Source organism: Eulemur rufifrons, chromosome 12 (assembly GCF_041146395.1).
Source record: "Eulemur rufifrons isolate Redbay chromosome 12, OSU_ERuf_1, whole genome shotgun sequence".
Lineage (NCBI taxonomy): Eukaryota > Metazoa > Chordata > Mammalia > Primates > Lemuridae > Eulemur > Eulemur rufifrons.
In genome coordinates, this window is record NC_090994.1 from 23,272,708 (window position 1) to 23,295,692 (window position 22,985).

Consider the following 22,985-nt stretch of genomic DNA (forward strand, 5'->3'; position numbering starts at 1 on the left):
TGTGCCCATCCCAGACAGTGCTGGGCATCACAGACACTGGGTTTCTTACAAAGGCTGACCTCAGGCCGGGCGCGGTGGCTCACGCCTGTAATCCTAGCACTCTGGGAGGCCGAGGTGGGCGGATCGTTCGAGCTCAGGAGTTCGAGACCAGCCTGAGCAAGAGCGAGACCCCACCTCTACTAAAAATAGAAAGAAATTATATAGACAGCTAAAAATATATATAGAAAAAATTAGCCGGGCATGGTGGTGCATGCCTGTAGTCCCAGCTACTTGGGAGGCTGAGACAGGAGGATTGCTTGAGTTCAGGAGTTTGAGGTTGCTGTGAGCTAGGCTGATGCCACGGCACTCACTCTAGCCTGGGCAACAGAGTGAGACTCTGTCTCAAAAAAAAAAAAAAAAAAAAAAATAACAAAGGCTGACCTCAAGGTGTCAACAAGGGCTGTAGTTAGTTATCTCAGGGTTTGACTGGGGGAGGGTTTGCATTGAAGCTCAGTCACGTGGCTGCTGGCAGACCTCAGAAAATCTATTTCCAGGCTCACTCATGTGTGCTGCTCTACAGGTCTACCTTACCACATAGCACCCTCAGAGTCAGCAAGAACGAGCAAGATAGAGAATTTAAGAAGTCCATCTTTTTTATAACCTATCTTGGAAACGATGCTCCATTACTTCTGCTGTGTTCAATTAGTTAGAAGCAAGTCGATAAATGTGGCCTACACTCAATGGAGTAGGATTACACAAGACATGAATACCAGGAGACAGGGATCATTGGGGCCTATTTTAGAGGCTTCCCACTATAGAGAGAATGTAGAATTAATTTAAAAAGGCATAATTCAAAGAGGCAATGAAATATGGTGTTCAAGGATGTTAGATTTGCTAAGACAGCTGGTGTTATTTTAAGTAATAGTATTTTGAAATTTAATATAAACTATTATGTGGACTCATCCATGTTTAATAAGTCTATCATCAAAAATTTTATATAACACTATTACAATTGCATTCATGTAGGTATTGTGACTGCATTAATAAATTTAAAAAATGAGTTTAATATACTAATTTTTGATTATAGTAAATAATGTTTTATAACTATAATTCCTAGTTAACTCTTTTTCTTTTCTTTATATTTAGTATACAGATGGTTTATCCTTGGAGTCATTTACTGTCATTATTGTGCAGTTGCTTGGCATTAATTTGGGATTAACTTATGACAATACTGACATCTGCTATTGTTCAGGAGATGTTTGTACAATGACACCAAAAGCAGTGTAAGAATTTTCTTTATTAAATATGCATATATACTCTTAAATTATTTCTTTTTTCATTACAAACATTTGTATTTCTTTTTAGTTTTTTTTAAATTTCTAATGATGGATACAAAAGAGGTGTACATATTTATCATGTGAATGTGGTATTTTGATCCAAGCATACAAATCAAATCAGGATAATTGGGGTATCCATTATCACAAGCTTTTATCATATTTCTTTTTGTAAAGAAAATTCCCATTCCACTTTATTAGTTATTTTGAAATATACAACAAATTATTGTTAATTATAGTCACCCTATTGTGGCACTGAACAGTAGATATTATTCCTTCTATCTAACTGTATTTTTGTGCCCATTAACCATTCCCTGTTCAACTTCCCTCTCCTTTACCCATCCCAGCCTCTGGTAACCATCATTCTACTCTCTCTCTCCACGAATTAAATTTGTATTTTCAAGCTCCCACATATGAGTGAGAACATGTGGTATTTGTCTTTCTATGCCTAGCTTATTTCACTCAACATGATATCCTCCAGTTCCATCCATGTTGTTGCAAATGACAAAGTTTCATTCTTCTTTATGGCTGAATAATATTCTATTGTGTAAATGGACCACACGTTTTTTATTGACTCATCCATTGATGCACACACAGGTTGATTCCAAATCTTGGCTGTTGTTAATAGTGCTGCAACAAACATGGTAGTGCAGATATCTTTGTGATATACTGATTTCCTTTCTTTTGGATATACCCAGCAGTGGGAATGCTGGATCATGTGGTAGTTCTAGTTTTAGTTTTCTGAAAAACCTCCATGCTGTTCTCCACAGTGGCTGTTCTCACTAACATTCCATTCAACAGTGTTGATGGTCCCCTTTCTCAAAATCCTTAACAGCCTATCCTTTTGATAAAATCCATTTTAATTGGGGTGAGATATCTCGTTGAAGTTTTGATTGCATTTCTCTGATGACTAATGATGTTGAGCATTTTTTTGTATACCTGTTGGCCATTTGTATGTCTTCTTTTTGAGAAATATCTATTAAAATTTTGCCCATTTTAAAATCAGATTATTTGATTTTTTTGTCTTATTGAGTTGAGTACCTTTTATATTCTGGTTATTTTTTTTCTAGATTATATTGTCCTTTAATTTTTTTTTATTTCAGAATGTTGCAGGGGTACAAATGTTTTGGTTACATGAATTGCTTTTGTACTGTTTGAATCAAAGTTGTAAGTGTGCCCATCACCCAGATAGTGTGCATTGTACCCATTAGGTATGAATTTATCCACCTCCCTCCCCCCCCACCTGCTTAATTTCTGATGAGTGTTATTTCCATATGTGCACATAAGTGCTGATCGATTACTTCCAATTTAATGGTGAGTACATATAGTGTTTGTTTTTCCATTCTTATGATACTTCACTTAGAAGAATGGTCTCCAGTTCCATCCAGGTTAATACAAGAAGTATTAGTTCACCGTTTTTCATGGCTGAGTAGTACTCCATGGTATACATATACCACATTTCATTAATCCACTCATGCATTGATGGGCACTTGGGTTGTTTCCACATCTTTGCAACTGTGAATTGTGCTGCTATAAATATTTGAGTGCAGATGTCTTTTTTATAGAATGTCTGTTTTGCCTGTAGGTAGATACCCAGCAGTGGGATTGCTGGATCAAAAGGTAGTTCTACTTTTTCTTCTTTGAGATATATCCATACTCTTTTCCATAGAGGTTGTGCTAGTTTGCAGTCCCTGCAGCAATGTATGAGTGTCCCTATCTCTCTGAATCCACACCAACATTTATTGTCCTGGGACTTTTTGATAAAAGCCATCCTCACTGGAGTTACGTGATATCTCATTGTGGTTTTGATTTGCATTTCCCTGATGATTAGAGATGTTGAGCATTTTTTCATATGTTTGTTGGCCATTGGTCTATCTTCTTTTGAAAATTTCTGTTCCTGTCTTTTGCCGATATTATCTTCTGGTTACTAATCTGTTGTCAGATGGGCAGTTTTCAAATATTTTCTGTCATTCCTTGGGTTGTCTCTTCCTTTTGTTGATTGTTTCCTTTGTTGTGCAGAACCTTTTTAGAGTGATGTGATCCCATTTTTCTGTTAATATTTTTGCCTTGGTTGCCTGTGATTTTGAGATTTTACTCAAGAAATCTTTGCTCAGATCAATGCCCTGGATGTTTCCCAATGTTTTCTCTTAGTAGTTTCATAGTTTTAGGTCTTAGATTCAATTATTTAATTTATTTTCATTTGGTTTTTGTATATGGTGAGAGATAGGGGTCTATTTTCATTCTCCTGCATATGGATATCCAATTTTCTCAAAACAATTTATTGAAGAGACTGTCATTTCCCCAATATATGTTCTTGGCACCTTGGTTGAAAATGAGTTAACTGTAAATATGTGGATTTATTTTTGGGTTCTCTCTTCTGTTCTATTGGTCAATTTGTCTATTTTTATGTCAGTACCATGTTGTTTTGGTTACTACAGTTTTGTAGTATAATTTGAAGTCAGTTAATGTGACTCCTCCAGCTGTGTTTGTTTTGCTCAGGATGGCTTTGGCTATTCTGGGTCTTTTGTGGTTCCATATATATTTTAGGGTTATTTTTTCTATTTCTGTGAAGAATGTCATTGGTATTTTGACAGGGCTTACATTAAATCTGTAGATTGCTTTGGGTAATATGAACATTTTAACAATACTGATTCTTCTAATCCATGAACATGGAATATCTGTTTTTTGTATTATTTTCATTTTTTTAATCAATATTTTATACTTTTCATTATAGAAATATGAGAAAATTCTTTTCTTCCTTACTACTTTCCAGTGTATGGATTGTAGTTTTCTGTTTTGGCCAGCTTAAGTCACCCTCTAGGGGCAAGACATATGTATTGTATAATTTTAGTGATTCTGAAAGACCTGTGTACTAAAAAATAGAAAATATTGATAAAAGAAGAAACAGATAAATGGAAAGATATTCCATCTTTATTGATGGAAGAATTATCTTATTAAAATATTCATACTGCTTAAAGTGATCTACAGATTCAATGGACTTCCTATTAAAATTCCATTGTCATTTTTCACAAAAATAGAAAAAAAATTAAAATTTTCATGGAACCACAAAAGACACTGCATAGCCAAAGCAATCTTTAGCAAAAAGAATAAAGATGGAGGCCTTGTACTGCCTGGCTTCAAACTCTAATACAAACATGTAGTAATCACAATAGCATGATACTGTCATAAAACAGACAAATTGACCAATACAACAGGATATAGAGTTGAGGAATAAACCCATACATTTAAAGTCAGTTGATTTTTAATAAAGGTGCCAAGGATACACTGGGGAAAGAAGCATCTCTTCAATAAGTGGTGCTGAGAAAACTGGGTATCCACATGCAGAACAATGAAACTAGATCTTTGTCTCACACCATATACAAAATCAGTTCAACTGGATTAAAGACATAAACATGAGCCCTGGAACTCTAAAACTACTAGAAGAAAACATAGGGTAAAACCTTCTTGACATTGGTCTGGGCAATGATTTTTTTGGATATGATCCAGAGCACTGACAACAAAAGCAAGAATAGACAAATGGGATCATATCAAACTAAAAAGCTTCTGCATATCAAAAGAAACAATTAACAGAGTGAAGAGATGACCCACAGATTGGGAGAATATATTTGCAAACTGTACATGTGATAATGGGCTTAATACCCAAAACTATATAAGGAACTAAAATATTTCAATAGCAGGAAAACAAATAAGCCTGAGATAGGACCTGATACCTATTAAAATGGTTATTATCAAAAAGGCAGAAGATAAGTGTTGGCTAGGATGAGGAGAAAAGGAAACCCTCATACACTGTTGGCAGGGATGTAAATTAATACAGTCATTACAGAAACAGTATGGGGATTCCTCAAAATACTAAAACTAGAATACCATATAATGCAACAATCCCACATCTGGGTATATATCCAAGAGAATTACACTTAGTATGTTGAAGAAATGTCTTGCACTGCCATGTTCATTTGCAGCATTATTCACAATAGCCAAGATATGGAATCAACCTACATATTTATCAACAGATGAATAGATGAATAAAATATGATTGTCTTAGTCCATTTTGTGGTACTATAACAGAATACCTGAGACTGGTAATTTATAAAGAACAGATTTATTTGGCTCATGGTTTGAGAGGCTGATAAGTTCAAGAGAGGGCACTGCATCTGGCAAGAGCCTTCTTGTTGCATCATCCCATGAAGGCAGAAGGTCAGGAGAGCAAGCATGCACACAGGAGAGGGACTGAACTTATTTTTATAATTAGGCCACTTTTCATGATAGTGGATCCACACCCATAATGCGACATTAATTCATCCATAAGGACAGAGCACTCATGATATAATCACCTCTTTATGGTCTTACTTCCCAACACTGTTGCTTTGGACATTAAATTTCTAACACACAGACTCTGGAGGACATATTCAAACCACGGCATTACACCCTGTCCTCCTAAATTCATGTACTTCTCACAATGCAAAATACAGTCATTCCATTCCAGTGGTCCCCAAAATCTTATTCCAGCATCAACTCAAAAGTCCAAAGTCCCTTAGTCTCATCTAAATCAGATATGGGTGAGACTCAAGGCTTGGTTTATCCTGAGGCAAATTCCTCTCTAGCTATGAGTTTATGAAATTAGCAAGTTACATTGTATTTTGGTGCTTTCAAAATCAGATGAGGGGACAGACATAAGATAGTCCCATTCCAAGAGGAGGAAATAGGCAAGAAGGAAGCGGTAACTGGTCTCAAGCAACTCCAAAACCCAACAGGGAAAAACAACATTGTCTTAAAGCTGAAGAATAATCTCCTTGGACACCATGTCCCACATCCTGGGCGCACTGGGGTGGAGGTTGGGCCCCCAAGGCCTCAGGCATTTTTGCCATTATGACTTTCTGGTGCTCAGCCTACCCAGCAGTTTTCCCAGACTGGAGTCTGATGCCTGAGCTTTCCCGGACTAGAGTTGCACACTGGTGGCCCTACAGTTCTGAGGTGTCGGGGGCTGCCCCACTCTCATGGCTTCACTGGGCATTGTCCTAGTGGGTACTATCTGTGGTGGTCTCACTCCTATGGCTCTACTAATCATTTCCCCAGCGGAGGCTGCCCAGAGGCTCTGCCCCTGTGACAGGTCTCTGCCTGGGCTTCCAGGCTGTTCATGACATTATTTGAAATCTAAGTGGAGGTTGCCATGTCCCTGCAGTGCTTGCATTTTGCAGGTCTGCAGAGTCAACACCACATGGAAATGCCAAGGCATACTGCTTGTGTCCTCTGGAGAGGTGGCATGAGCCACAACTGGGCCCACTTGAATCATGGCTGGGGGAGCCAAGGAGAGCTGCAGCTGAATGCAGAGTCCCAAGGTGGCCCTGGACAGTGAGCCTGTGGAGGGCAACTGGGGCCTGTTCCCTGAAACCATTTTGCCCTTCTAGTCTTTGGGTCTGTGATGGGAGGGGTATCCTCAAAGATCTCAGAAATGCCTTCAGGGTCCTGCCTTCACTGTTTAATTAATAGAACCTGGTGTTCTTTTATCCATAGTAATCTCTTTAGCGAGGAGAGAGAACTAAGAGTGCTTGGCCACACTCTTACTATTCTCTGCCAAACATCATTTTTTATTCTGTACAGGGCCAGCCTGAGAGTTTTTCAAATCTTTCAATTCTGTTTCCTTTTTAATCATAAATTCTGTTTTTAAATCCTTTCTCCCCGCGCTCATTTTACTGTACATGTCCAAAAGAAACCTTGCCGCACCTTCAACACTTTGAGGCTTAGATTTTTTTTTTCTGCCAGATAATCCTACTTCATCACTCTTACGTTCTGTCTTCCAGGTAGCCCTAGGACACAAACACAATTCCATCAATTTTTTGCAGCTGTATAACAAAGATGGCCTCTACTCCAGTTTCCAATACCTTATTCTTCATTTCCTTTTGAGGCCTCATCAGAATGGCTTGTCTGTCCATATTTTTATCCATATTCTGATCATGACCACTTAAGTAATCTCTAAGAAGTTCCAGACTTTCTCTACACTTCTCTTCTTCTGAGTTCTCACCAGAATCGCCTCTAATGCTTCATTTATGGGAATCTAGGATTTTTCCAGCCTGGTCCTCCAAATTTGTGTAGCTTCTACCCATTACTCAGTTCCAAAGCCGCTGCTTCTACATTTTCAGGTATTTCTTACAGCAGCAGTCCCACTACGTGGTACCAATTTTCTGCCTTATTCTGTTTTGTACTGCTCTAATAGAATACCTAAGACTACGTAATTCATGAAGAACAGAGGTTTATTTCGTTTATGATTCTGGAGGCTGAGAAGTTCAAGGTCAGAGGGTCCTGCATCTTGTGAGGGCCTGCTTGCTGTCTCAACCCAGGATGAAAGGCAGAAGGGGAAAAGAGCATGCAACGCAGCAAGAGAGGGGATCACACTCACTTCTATAACCACCCCACGCCCACGGTAATGACATTAGTCCACTCAAGACAGCAGAGGTCTCATGGTTGAAGCCCCTCTTAAATGTACCACCTCTCAACTCTGTTGCATTACGTAGTAAGTTTTCAGCACTGGAACACTAGGGGACATACTCAAGTCACAGCAGTGGTATTTATACACAATTCAGCCTTTAAAAAGAAGGAAATTTTGTAATTTGTGACAATGTGGATGAACCTGGTGGAGATGATGCCGAGTGAAATAAGCTGGGCACAGAAAAACAAGTCCTGCGTTATGTCGTTCCTGTGTAGAGTCCAAAACAGTGAGACTTATCAAAGTAGAGAGTGGAATGGTGGTTGCTGGAGGCTTGAGGGTGGGTGGCGAATGGGGAGATGCTGATAAAAAAGTACAACGTTTCAGTTAGACGGGAGAAACAAGTTTGAGAGATCTATTGCACAGCATGGTGATTATAGTTAATGTATTACATATTTCAAAATTGCTGAAGAGTACATTTTAAACATTCTTACCAGAAAAAACAAGTATGTAAGGTGATGGATATATTAATTAATTTGGTTTAATTATTCAACAATGTATGCATATATCAAAACATCACATTGTACCCCATAAATGTATACAATAATTATTTGTCAACTGACAATAAAATTTTAAAAAGTTAAAATTCTTTGATACTTGCATTTAAAAAACTAGCATTGTACAATATAAAAATAAATGGTAAAATTCATGCTAATAATTTAAAATTTAATTTTTGTTTAGAATGACATTAAATAGCAAACAAATAACAGCATGACAAGTTCAGAGAGAGAAAGAGAGCAAGAGAGACTGCTGAAGAAAGGAAAAAGATTTTTATTTTAATATCATTAACAGTACTTTCCCCCTGCTTTATAAACAAGGGGCCCCAAATTTCCATTTTGAATTGGTTCCTAAAAACTGTGTAGTCGTGGTTGTTCCACGTCAATATCAAGACTTGGTATGCTCAGGATGTTCAATTTGAGTAATTTTGTTCAGGGTGTAGTATTTTGTCATGTTGGTTTTATCTGCTCCTCTCTAGAAACTAGCAATGTTGAACATATTTTCATGCTTCATATCACCAATGTGTTATTTGGTGAAGTGACTATTCAGATATTTTTTCAATTTTTTAAAATAAACATTTAGATTTTCATGTTCTTAATGAGTTGTAAGATTTGTTTATATATTCTGGCTATGGTTTCTTTAGTATATACATAATTTTCAATTATTTTCTCTCAGTCTGTGGTTTATCTTTTCATTTTATGTATAGTCTCTTTTTTGAGATTTAAAAAATGTGATTAGAAGTCTAGTTTATCAATTTCTTTCTTTTATGAATTATGGTTTTATAGCACTCATATTTAGTTTTATGATATATTTAGAGTTAATTGTAGATGTGTCTAAGTTAATTTTTATTTTGGCATGTGAACTTACAATTATTCTAACACTATTTGTTGCAAAACCTAGTCTTTTCCCCACTTAATTGAATAGGCAACTTTGTCAAAAATCAATTGACTATAAATGTGTGGATCATTGGCATCTCTATGCTATTTCATTTTATTTTCTATCTTTATAGAAAAGCACACTCACTGTCTCTATTAATGTAGCTTTACATTAAAATCAGGTAGTGCAAGTCCCCCAAGATTTTTTCATATTTTCCAAAATTGTTTTGGCTAGTGTAGGTCTTTACATTTTCATATACATTTTATTATCAGCTTTCCAATTTCTACAGAAATTCCTCCTGTGATTTTTATAAGCATTGCACTGTTCAATAGTGTAGTTTGATTTCAGGAGGATTACCCTCTTAACAATGTTGAATCTTTTGATCTTTGAATATGGTATATTCATTTAGGTCCTCTTTAATTTCTTTCAGCAATGTGTTATATTTTGCATTTAACAGGTCTTGCATTTCTTTTGTTAAATTTATCCTTAAGTATTTTATTCTTTTTTAATGCTATTATGGATAGAATTATTTTCTTCACTTCATTTTTTAGATGATTCTTTGCCAGTACATAGAAATATAATTGATTTTTTGATATTGACCTTGAGTGCTGCAAACTTGCTTAATTTTTTTTAGAAGTTCTGGGAGATTTTATTTGTTGATTCCTCAAGAGTTTTGATAAACAAGATCTTGTAACCTGTGAATAAAAGCAGTTTTACTTATTTTTTTCGTTTTTGTCTACTTGCATGTCATTCCTACTTATTGCCTACTCGCACCTGAGATAAAGTCAGTCCAGTGTGGATGGAAATGGTGAGAGTGAGAGTGAAAATCCTTGTTTTGTTCCCAATCTTAAGGGAAAATCATTCAGGTTGTTACAGTGCTATAGTTCATAAAACTATAGCATGATCTTACCTATAGTTTTTGTTTTTAAAATAAATCTCTTCGCTTTTAAAATAGCATCCTTTATTCCCTCGTGCATTTTGCTGTTTACTTTTCTGTGTCATTTCATCACTGTGAGGTGTCATTGGTGACTGCTGTGCTCTCTGAGTGGGCAGAAGACATTTCCCAGTCCTAGTTGCCTCATTTTTTTCAGTGGGGGAGGGATAGTTCAGGCTTATGTAGACAAAGCCTTCCCTGGCCACACATTTGTTATTGCAGGTGCTTTCCTGCCTGTGGAAGACAGGGAATGATTTGTTTTTTATTTTCCTTTGAGTGTTTAATAGTTATTTCAATAATATCCTATATAGTAATAGAAAAATAATTTTTACAGATCTAATTCAGATTACACATTGCATTTAATTGACATATATGTCTTTATTCCCCTTCAATCTGGAACAGAGCCTCAGTTTTTCTTAGTCCTTTATGACCTTGGTAGTTACTATTTTGTGGAGAGATACTTTGAGACCATGTAAATATCCTTTCCTTTATTAAATTTTCACCCATAAATTTTAGCATCCTTTGATAGTTCTTGGTTAATTTATTACTATGATACTTGTCAAATAGTGAATGTCATTCATTCTATATTTGTACATTAGCATTCAATTATAGGAAGCTTTTTTCTTTCTCCTCCATTTATTTATTGATATATTTGTTTATATTGGCATGAACTTGAATTGTTATTTTAATCATTAGTATTATAATCTGTTAATATCATTATTTATTTGATATGCATATTCTCCGAGATTAATTTGGCTGTGCATTTGTTGTATCAGGATTCCTCTTACCGGTGTGGTCCCACCAGTTGGTGACTCTCAGTGGCAGAGGGGAGTCTGAGGCCTACTATGTCAGGAGAACACTTCCCTTGGTCAATTACTCTTAGCAGAGATTCAGATTGATCTCCCTTGCTGGTGGTGCTGTGCTCACCTGGTGTTTTCAGCAGGACTCCCGTTAGATCTTGGGGAGGAGTGAATCTACTCAGTTTACCTTTTTTTGTCAGGTTGAAAGCATTAAGCCTGGATCATTATGTTTTTCTGGGTGGGGAGATATAAGATGCTGAGCTACTTTGTTGTTCTTCTAGTCCTGGGAACTCAAACCGGTTTAAGTCTCTCTTTTGACTTTTCAGAATTCTCCTTAAGTTGCTTCGTGCACTAGTTTCAGATTTTATACTTGTATTTAGTGTGGAGAAGCAGGGTAAAGTAAGCTTATGTCATCTTGTCTGAATAGGAAATCTATAACTGATTTTTATTGGAAAGAGGTTTAATTTTGGAGAGCAGAAACTCTAAAATATGCTATTAAAGTTAATACTAACATGTTTACATAGGCATTTACGGAAGCAGTACAGAAATGAAATTAAATAGATAAAAATATATTAAATACTGGTCAAAAATTTTGAATTCAATTTTTTGGCACTAGGAAGAGGATAATAACACAATTACTAGTTTGAAGACTTGACAAAGTTCATAGGATAGGTACAAGGGGCATTCAAAAAGTTCATGGAAAATGTATATTGTGAAAAAACTATGCATAGATTTCAAAATATTTTTTGCACCCAAACGAACACATTTAACTTGTTATAGCATATCTGAAGAAGATCTAGTTTGAGGCGCTAAGAGGAATAAAACATCAGTTTGAAAAGAAACCCCTATCAGAGCAACTATAAATTGTGCTACTATTCAAGCAAGAACAAACATCAAATTTATGGTGAAGTGTGGGTGGAAGAACGTGAAATCATTGTTTTATGAAAAGTTTATGGGGACAATTTCCCAAAGCAACCAGCAGTTTACAAATGGATCACTCATTCTAAGAAGGGATGAGGATGAGATAGTGTTGAAGATGAAGCTTGCAGTGGCAGACCATCCACATCAATTTGTGAGGAAATAATTCATCTTGTTTGTGCCCTAATTAAACAGGACTGATGATTAACAGCACAAACAATATCACACACCATGCACATCTCAGTTGGTTCAACTTACACAATTCTGACTGAAAAATTAAAATTGAGCACACTTTTCACTAGATGGATGCCAAAACTCAGATCAGCTGCAAACAAGAGCAGAGCTTTCACGGAAATTAGAAAAAAAGTGAAATCAAGATCCTGAACACTTTTTTGAAGAATTGTAACAGGAGATGAAACACGGCTTTACCAGTATGATCCTGAAGGCAAAGCACAATCAAAGCAATGACTTCTAAGAGGTGGCAGTTGAAGCAAAAGCAAACCGCTGGAAAGCAAAGGTCATGGCAACAGTTTTTTGGGATGCTCAAGGCCTTTTGCTTGTTGACTTTCTGGAGAACCAAAGACTGATACCACCTGTTTCTTATGAGAATGCTTTGAGAAAGTCAGCCAAAACATTAGCAGAAAATATCTGGGAAAACTTCATCAGAGAGCCCTTCTCTACCACGACAATGTTCCTGCTTATGTCTCTCACCAAACAGGGCAATTTTATGATAGTTTTGCTGAGAAATCATGAGGCATCCACTTTACAGTCCTGATTGGCTCCTTCTGACTTATTTTTGTTTCCCAATCTTAAAAAATAAAGGGCACCCACTTTTCTTCAGTTAATAATGTAAAAAAGACTGAATTGACATGTTTAATTCCCAAGGACACTCAGTTCTTTAGGGATGGTCTCAATGGCTGGTATGATCACTTACAAAAGTGTCTTGGTATTGATGGAGCTTATATTGAGAAATAAAGTTTATGGTTTTTATTTTTATCTTTTAAATCCATTTTTTCCTGAACTTTTTGAAATTTCCTCTTATATACTAGGTCTTGTATAAAACAAAATGAATGACTAAAAAAGAATTTTGGAATATATTATTCTTCTCATTTTTTTCTTGATGGAGTTAAAAAAGTGTGTTAAACATAGTGGCAATACAATAAATGTTTTTTAAGGTTTGCTTATTGTTTTCCATGAAGAATAATGCTCTTTAAATTTCTGTTCAAAGCACCATATTAGGGGAAGTGTAGAGATAAGTAGCAATATTTTTTGTTATACTCATATTTTTATATTTTAGGCACTCTAGGGGTATAAAGGATTTTAGCACCTGTAGCTTGGATGACTTTAAATATTTAGCTTCATATAATGGACTTCATTGTCTTCAGAACAACATTCCTGATATACCAGTTTACAAACAAGCCAAACAAATATGTGGCAATGGATTGGTGGAAACTGGTGAACAATGTGATTGTGGCACTACACTGGTTAGTAAAAATGTTTTCAATTTTTTCTTAATTTTTTATATATGTGTATAATAGATATACAAGAAGATAAATACATTATCTGTTAGTAAAATAGATTTGAAAAATGCAGTGTTCTTTGAGGCATTGTAACCGGTCAGCCCAGAGGGTGGGGTGGCACAGCTCAGCCAAAGCTCTGTGTTTCTGGAGAACAGGATGCCACGTTAGCTCAAGTCCTAGCCTCTGCTGAACTAGTACCTGGTTATCCAGATTCCTGGGGGGCGTGGCACCACTTTGGCTCAAGTGCTGGGATGTGTGGCTGCTCCACTGGGCCAGAGTTCCTTGTCTCTTGGGGCTGGGATACTATGTCTGCCATGCATGGCTTCTCCACTGGGCCAGCACTCCTGGTCTGGGTGGGTGGGTAGCATGTGGCCTCAGGGGCTGGGGTTGTGGCCACTCCTCTGGGCAAAAGTTATGATTTGGGGGGAGTGGGGCACTAGGTTGGTTTAGGCACTGAGGGGTTGTGCTGCTCCATTGGCTTGGGTGTGACGGCTTCACTAGACCAACAAGACTGGTCCCAAGTAGGACATTACATGGGCCCAGGAGTTGGGGTCACAGGCATTTCCTTGGATTGAAACTCCAAATCCAGGTGGGGTTGGATGGGGGCTCTGGGTTGGTTCAGGCACCTGGAGGTACAGCTCTGCTGGACCAAGGCTCTGAGTAGCTGGAGATGGGGCACAGCAGCAACTGGGATGGAGAAGATGGACTTCTTGGTAGGCAGCTCTTCCCCAGGGGATAGGAAGCTGTAGCAGCTCAGCTGGGGAGTAGCACAACTTCCATGTGTCTGATTCAGGTGCAATGATGATAGAGCCTTAGGGATAAAGGGATGCAGTGGACAGAAAAGAGTGTGAATGGCCAAAGCAATCTTAAGCAAAAAGAACAAATCTAGAGGCACCACATTACCAGACTTCAGACTATACTATAAGGCTGTAGTAACCAAAATAGTATGGTATTGGTACAAAAATAGAGACATAGACCAATGGAACAGAATAGAGAACCCGGGTATAAAGCCATCTACCTACAGCCAACTGATCTTTGACAAAGCAGACAACATGTACACTGGGGAAAAGAAGCTCTATTCAATAAACAGTGCTGGAAAAATTGGATAGCCACATATGGAAGAATGAAACAGGACCCCTTCCTCTCACCACTCGCAAAAATTAATTTAAGATGGATAAAAGCCTTACATGTAAGGCATGAAACCATAAAAATCCTAGAAGAAAATATAGGAAAAACTCTTTTAGATATCGGCCTATGCAAAGAATTTATGAAAAAAAAAAACCCAGTGGCAATCACGGCGACAACAAAAATAAATAAATGGGGACTTTATTAAATTAAAAGGAAACAATCATCAGAGCAAACAGACAACTTACAGAATGGGAGAAAATATTCACAAGCTATGTATCTGATAAAGGGCTGATATCCAGAATTTACAAAGAACTCAAGCAAGTCAACAAGAAAAAAACAAACAACCCTACTAAAGAGTGGGCAAAAAACATGAACAGAAGCTTCTCAAAAGAAGAAAGACAAATGGACAATAAACATATGAAAAAATGATCACCATTAATCATTAGGGAAGTGCAAACTAACACATTGACTGCTACACTCAAAAAAAAAAAATCCTTGGGTTTACAGTGTTTTATTATGAATATAGAATAAAACTTTGAAAACAAAATGATCCTTTCTAATTTAATAAAAAATTTGTTATTTTTTATTATTTTCTGTACACGAGTTATATGCAACTTGAAGAATAGTTCATGTGGCTCCCAAGGTGAAGAGACATGAGTTACATATGCTTCAGGATAGTCCAGGCTCAAAACTAGCATGAGTTAAATTCAACTCACATGGCAGTTAATGTGTTAAAAGCACAAGGAGATAACACCTTTTCGCAGTTAGAATGCCTTTTATTAAGTCCAGAAACAATAGCTGCTGTCATGGATGCAGGGAGAAAGGAATGCTTATATACTGTTGTTGGGAGTGCAAATTAATACAACCCTTATAGAAAACAGTATAGAGATTCCCCAAAGAACTAAAAGCAGACCTACCATTTGATCTAGCAATCACGCTATTGAGTATCTACCCAAAGGAAAAGAAGACTTTTCATCAAAAAGACACATGCACTCGAATGTTTATTGCAGCCTAGTTCACAATTGCAAAGATGTGGAATCAACCCAAGTGTCCATCAGTTCATGTGTAGATTAATAAAATGTGGTATATGTATGCCATGGAGTATTATTCATCCATAAAAAGATGAATTAATACCTTTTTCAACAATCTGGATGGAATTGGAGACCATTCTCCTAATTGAAGTATCTCAAGAATGGAAAAACAAACACCACATGTACTCACTATTAAATTGGAACTATCCAATGAGCACAAATGTGCACAGAGGGAACTAAAACTCAGTGGAAATCAGACAGAGTGAGGGGACAGGGGCTAGGGGGAAAAACCTAGCTAATGGGTACAATGAACACTATCTGGGTGATGGGCACACCTATAGCCAGGACTCAAGCATTATAAAAGTGACCCATATAAACTAAAACATTTGTACCCCCTTAATATTTTGAAATAAAAGAAGGAAAAAGAAGGAAACATGAAAAACAAAACAGAGAAGAAAACCCACTGTGCCTATAGTGGGACAAAAATAAGAATTACATCTGAGGTTTCTTAAGAAAACACAGAGGCAAGAAGAGAATAAAATGAAATATTTAAAGTGTTCACAGAAAAAAAAAAATCTTCAACCTAGAATTATGTACTGTGTGAAGTTGTTCTCAAAAAGTGAGGAAGAAAAAAGACTTTTTCAGACAAACAAAAATTGAGGGACTTTGTTCCAGTAGATTTACCTTGCAAGAAATGTTAAAAGAGGCCGGGCGTGGTGGCTCACGCCTGTAACCCTAGCACTCTGGGAGGCCGAGGTGGGCGGATCATTTGAGCTCAGGAGTTCGAGACCAGCCTGAGCAAGAGCGAGACCCCATCTCTACTAAAAATAGAAAGAAATTATATGGACAGCTAAAAATATATATAGAAAAAATTAGCCAGGCATGGTGGCACATGCCTGTAGTCCGAGCTACTTGGGAGGCTGAGACAGGAGGATCGCTTGAGCTCAGGAGTTTGAGGTTGCTGTGAGCTAGGCTGACGCCACGGCACTCACTCTAGCCTGGGCAACAGAGTGAGACTCTGTCTCAAAAAAAAAAAAAAAAAAAAGAAATGTTAAAAGAGGTTCTATGGAGAGAAGGAAAATAATATAGCTCAGAAACTCCAATTTACATAAAGAAAGAAATAAAGGAAGAGCATCAGAGAAAGAATAAATGAAAGTAATATGAAAAAATTTATTTTTCTTATTAATCTAAAAGATAACTTCAAAAGAACAGCAAAACCACATTTGATTATATGTTTATGTATATAAATATGCATATGTATAAGTGAAATAAATGCAAATTAAGACATCAAGGAGATATCACTATACACCTTTTAAAAGGTCAAAATCCAGAACACTGATAATACCAAAGGCTGACAAGGCTGTTGAGCAACAGAAACTGTCGTTCATTGCTGTATAAGCAAAATGAGTGGGAATGTAAAATAGTACAGCCACTTTGGAAAACAGGTTGGTGGTTTTTTTATAAAACTAATTATACTCTTACTACATGTTCCAGCAATCACTCTCCTTGTTATTTACCCAAAGGAGTTAAAGACTTATGCCCACACAAAAACATGTACATGGATGTTTATCACAGCTTTATTTATAATTTCCAAACTTGGATGCAACAAAGACAACACCTATTGTCTCCAACAATAGGTGAATGGAGGACCGGGCATGGTTGCTTTCACATGTAATCCCAGCGCTTTGGGAGGCTGAGGCAGGAGGATCACTTGAAGCCAGGAGTTTGAGATCTGCCTGGGCAACATAGTGAGAGACCCCTTCTCTATAAAAATAATAAAAGAAACAAAGGAAAAAATAGGTGAATGGATAAATAAACTGTGGTACATCCAGACAATGAAACATAATTCAGTGCTAAAAAGAAATGAGCCATTCAGCCATGAAAAGACATGGAAGAATCTAAGATCTGTATTACCAGGTGAAAGAAGCCAATGCGGAAAAGCCAGTATTGTATGACTATAACCACATTACATTCTGGAAAAGACAAAACTATAGAGACAGTAAAAAGATCATCAGTTGCCAGAGGGGTTAGCGGGGAGGCAGGGAAGAATAGGCAGAGCACAGAGGATTCTTAGGGCAGTGAAACTACCCTGTTATGATACTATGATGGTGAATACATGCCATTATAAATTTTTCCAAACCCATAGCACATACAACACCAAGAGTAAACCCTAACTAATATAAACTTGCACTCTAAGTGATAATGATGTGTCAATGTAAAATCATTAATTGTAACAAATGTACCACTCTGGGATGTTGATAAGTGAGGCTATGCATGTGTGTCAGGGTTAGGGGGGGCACGAGGTAGATGGAAAATCTCTGTACCTTCAGCTCAATTTTGCTATGATCCTAACAAAGCTTTAAATATTAAATAAAATTAAATAAAATCTAAAACAAGACAACAGAAGTATTTGTTGACTGTATATATTACAATTCAATAAAAAGGAAACAAATGACCTAATCAAAATGCACAAAATAATTTGGAAAATTCATGGCAGAATAGGTATAAATAGCATAAAATGAAATGATGCTTAACATCTTTAGTCATCAAGGAAAAACCAATTAAAACCACATTATATACACCACACACATATTAGGATAACCAAAATAATAAGGCAACTCCCCAGCTAAAAATACTAAGTTTTGTTGAGAATTTAAAGGAAATGGAATCTGTATAAATTGCTAGTGGATGTAAAAATAGTTGAAAACATTTTGTCAATGTCTTATACTGCCAGTTAAATATATACTATTTGACATAGATTTCCATTCCTGGGTATTTCTCCTAAAGAAATGAAAACATGTTCACAAAATATTTAGAGCTGTTTTATTCATGGTAGCTAAATCCTACAAACGATCCAAATGTCTATCATCCTGTGAACAGATAAACAAATTGTGGTATTTCTAATCATTGGGAAACTACTCAGCAATAAAAAATGAATGAAATGCTGATAGATGCAGCATCATGGGTGAATCACAAAAGGATTATGCTGATTGAAAGAAGACATTTACAAAACCATGTCACATGATTCTGTTTATGTGAAATTCTACAAAATGGAAACTAATATTTAATGTTGAGGGGATGGTTGACTTCAACAAGTAAGAGGTACCTTTGGTTGGCAATGAAAGTGTTCTATAATTGGATTGTGGTGGTGAGTATATGAGTAAATGCATTTAGCAAAACTTACCAAACCAAATATTTTAAATTGGTGCAGTTTATAGTAGTTAAATTAGTCAAAGTTACATACTTTCAGGTATCCAAGATGAGTAGGTCCTAGAGTGCCTAGAATTACCAATACTAAATTGTGTAGTTCAGAATTTTCTGAGAAAGAAGATAGAATGTTAAATGTTCTTATCACAAAAATAAAGACAAATAGAGCAGGAGGAAACCTTTTTTTTTTTTTTTTTTTTTTTTGAGACAGAGTCTTGATCTGTCTTCCAGACTGGAGTGCAGAGGCATAATCACAGCTCATTGCAGCCTTGAACTCCTGGGCTCAAGTGATCCTCCTTCCTTGGCCTCCGAAAGTGCTGGGAATACAGGTGTGAGCCACTGTGCCTAGCAAAAACTTTTGGAGTTTATGGATATATTTATGGTATAGATAGTGGTGATGGTTTCACAGATGTATAATTATCTGTAAACTCATCACGTTTTATACATTAAATATGTACAGCTTTTTGTGTGTCAATCATCTGTCAATAAAATAATTTTCTGAAAAAGAAAATGCAAGGTAGTGGCCCCAAAATAAGGAGCTTGCTTGAATGACTTCCTAATGGTCAAAAATGTTTTAAGCACCATTTTAAGATAATGGATTATGATATATTGAATAAAACCATTAAACTAGTAATAAAATGTTGTATATAATTTCCAACTTAATAAAGAAGAAAAAAATGTCATAATAAAAATACAGAATTAATACAAAATGAAGCAAGAAAGGGAACAAAAGGAAAAACACATGTACAAATGAGACTAATAGACAAAGAATAGAAGCATGGTTGATTAAAATCCAAGTCTTGGTAATTACATTAAATGTACTGGACAAGAGGGTTGTCAGATAGGATTTAATAAAATCAAAGTCAATTGTTTGCTGCTTATAAGATACACACTTTATAATGGGACTTAGTTGAAGATAAAAGGAAGGGAAAAGATAAATTATACAAACACAAATCAAAATAAAGCAGGTGTAGCTATACTAATATCTATCAGATGAAGGAAACAATAAAACAGATGTGTTCAGACACCAGATAAAGGAAACCAAATATATTCTGGAGATGACAAAGGACATTTCTTAAGGTAGTGGTGTCCTGGTAAATGTTTAACAGCTGGGTCTCCAAATAAGAAAATTATGCCTATGTATAGGTACATAAACTCATTAAATGTTACTGATATAAAGGATGGGTAAACAACTTATGAATGATCATAAAATATACAATATCCTCTACTATAAATCCAAATAGCTAACTGGGTCTTTCAGAATGCTTTTGTTGATTTTGTAGTTAACCCAATGTATGGTTATGATTCAACCATGATTTGATAAATGGAGTTCTATCCCAATTTGCTAACTTTTTTCAAGGAAATTTATTGTCATTACATCTGCTATATTATCTACTGGTGAATTATTTTCCACCCTTGTACAAGTATATCATTAACTTAAGATGTTTTCAGCATCCAGACCAAGACAATAAACAAAACCTGATTTAGGTCCTGATTTGTAGCATTTGCCAAATTCCTTATAATTGCTTTGTTAGCAACTAGCTCACAAAATTCCTGAAAATTTAACAATTAGCTCTTGCAAGCAGAATAGGCTGGGCCCAGCATACCAGGACATATCATAATTCCAAAGTTAAGACCAGTCAAACATAGTTTCAAAATATTTTAAAGCCAAATTTCACTAAGATGAGATACAGACAAATTCACAATCTTACTAGGAGATTTTAACACATGTCTGGCAGTAAAAAATAGAGAAAGCAAATAAAGAGCATTGAAGACATACAGTGTTTGAATAGCAAATTTAAAATGACCTTATTAAAATTTGTAGAATATTTTCCTACAAGCTTCTGAGAACACATTATTTTTAACCACAATATCTAAGAAAATTATCCAGCTAGTCTTGACAAATTTCCAAGGATTAAAATTATGCAAGAATAGATTAGGTGTACATTGTTATTATCTTCTTGAAGGTATTTTGTCAATATACATATTAAATGTTTCAGTATTTTTCCCAATCACTGCCACCTGGTCCTAGGTCCTTGGCCAAGTCAAATCTAGGTCTAGAGATTATGAGATAACTGGGCTAAAATTTATTATATTTTAAAAGCAGCTGTATATTTTTAACTATACATGAATATATGATAATTATGAAGAATCAAACATTATGGATAAAACTAAAATTCCCCAGTTGGGACCATCACTCCCATCTCTGAGATCTCCACTGTTATCAGTTTTGTGTATGTCTTTCCACTTTTAATTCTATATTTAGAGATATATGTCTAAAGAAATATGTGTTATAATTATGTGGGGAGGTTTTGGACATAAATTAAATAATATTCTATGTATTTTTCTGCAACTTGCTTTTATTACTCATCGATATGCATCAAATATGTTTTTTTTTTTGTATCTGTACATAAAGGCTGCATAGTGTTCCAGTAGAAAAAAATAAAGATATGCAATAGCATGTTTACTTAGTACATTGCAATAAAGCTATTAATCAATACTATTAAAATAGCTAGACTATACCCAATATTTGAAAAGAAAAAAAATGTACACTTCTAAATTACCTGTGGGTAAATAAGTTATAATGAAAATTAGACATATCAAGACTCATCAGCCTAGCTATACCCATACTTCAGTGAAAATTTATGGACTTAAATGTATATATTTAAAAAAGGAAAAAGACAGAAAAACCAATGAGCTAGTGTTAATTTTAAGATGTTAGAAAAGATAAATCTGTTGAAAATAGGAGAACAGAAATAATAATGATAAGAGCAAGAATTACTAAAATAAGCAATCATTATGCAAATGATAGCTTGAAAGGAAGATATGGTTCCTTGGAATAACTAAAAAAAAAAAAAATTCAAATAACACTAACGAAACCAAATAAGAAAAGGCATAAACAACAAATATCAGGACTGAAAAAGAACATAATAACTCAGAACCTACAGCATTAAAGAGAGGATAAGATGAAAAATGCATAAATATGGATATTTAATGAATATACCAAATTACTAGAATGGCAAAACTTATAAATACAGACTCAATAAGAAAAACCAAAACAGACTGGTCTTATAACTAGTAAAATAGTTGTATCCATATTTTAGAAACTTCTCCCAAAGACCACCAGACCAGCTGGCTTCTCTGATAAATTCTAACTAATACTGAAGGAAGTAATAATCCAATTGTTTTCACAAACAATTCCACTAATTTTATAAAACTAGTGTAAACTTGACACAAAAACCGAAAAAAATCTTCCAGAGAAGCTCATTATAAGAAAGGAAAATTAGAAGCCAGACTCTATCATGAAACTCAATGCAGAAATCCTAATATATATTAACAAGGTAAATCTAGGCTTTTTTCAGTAATGTAGTCTTAATCTTGATTTAATATTTGATGATAAATCAGTCTTATTCACCACAGCAAAAGAAATAAAGACAAAGTTATATGACATATTCGATGTATAACTAAAAACCAATTGGTAAAATTAAACATCGATTCATAAGTTTTCTACTGCTGTATTCTTCAACAGAACTTTCTGTAATGATGGAACTGCTTTTTGTGCTGTCCACTAGCCATATGTGACTCACGAGCACTTGAAATGTGGCTCATGTAATTGAAGAATTGCTAAGTAGATTTAATTTTAGTTAAATTTAAATAACTATACGTGTCTTGTGGTTACCATATTGGACAGTGCAGCTCTAGAATCTCTGGTTTTTCATTTCTTCCAAAGAAGTGAGTTAGAAGCATTGTGAACTGGAGCAGGTGCAGAAAACATTTGTGATTTTATGAACAATTTTTAGGGTATTTAATGCTGGGGTCTGTATGTGAATACATCTGTTTGATACAATTTATTACAACAGCAAAAATATTAGAAAACGTTTAATGGGAATGGTAGTTAAAACATTGCCACACTAGAAAAAACATGTTCCCTGGGGCCACAGTGTCTTATTACAAAAATAGAGTAAAAAATAATCCATCAAAACCAAGTGGGCTTCATCCCAGGGATGCAGGGATGGTTCAACATATGCAAATCTATAAATGTAATTCACCACATACACAGAAGTAAAAATAAAGACCATATGATCCTCTCAATAGATGTAGAAAAAGCATTCAACAAAATTCAGTACCCTTTTGTGATAAGAACTCTTAACAAAATAGGCATAGATGGGACTTACCTCAAGTTGATACAAGCCATATATGACAAACCCACATCATACTGAACAGAGAAAAATTGAAAACATTTCTGCATAGAACTGGA

At 35.6% G+C, this 22,985-nt stretch overlaps 1 protein-coding gene across 1 annotated transcript in view; it reads left to right on the forward strand.

Moving 5' to 3' along the window:
• Window positions 1-22,985, forward strand: part of LOC138393671 (disintegrin and metalloproteinase domain-containing protein 5-like) — a 99,074-nt gene that overhangs the window by 37,050 nt on the left and 39,039 nt on the right. The window contains exons 12-13 of the mRNA XM_069485050.1: window positions 1,126-1,262; window positions 13,139-13,325. Of these exons, the coding sequence (XP_069341151.1) occupies window positions 1,126-1,262; window positions 13,139-13,325 (324 nt within the window). The remainder of the gene's footprint in view (window positions 1-1,125; window positions 1,263-13,138; window positions 13,326-22,985) is intronic.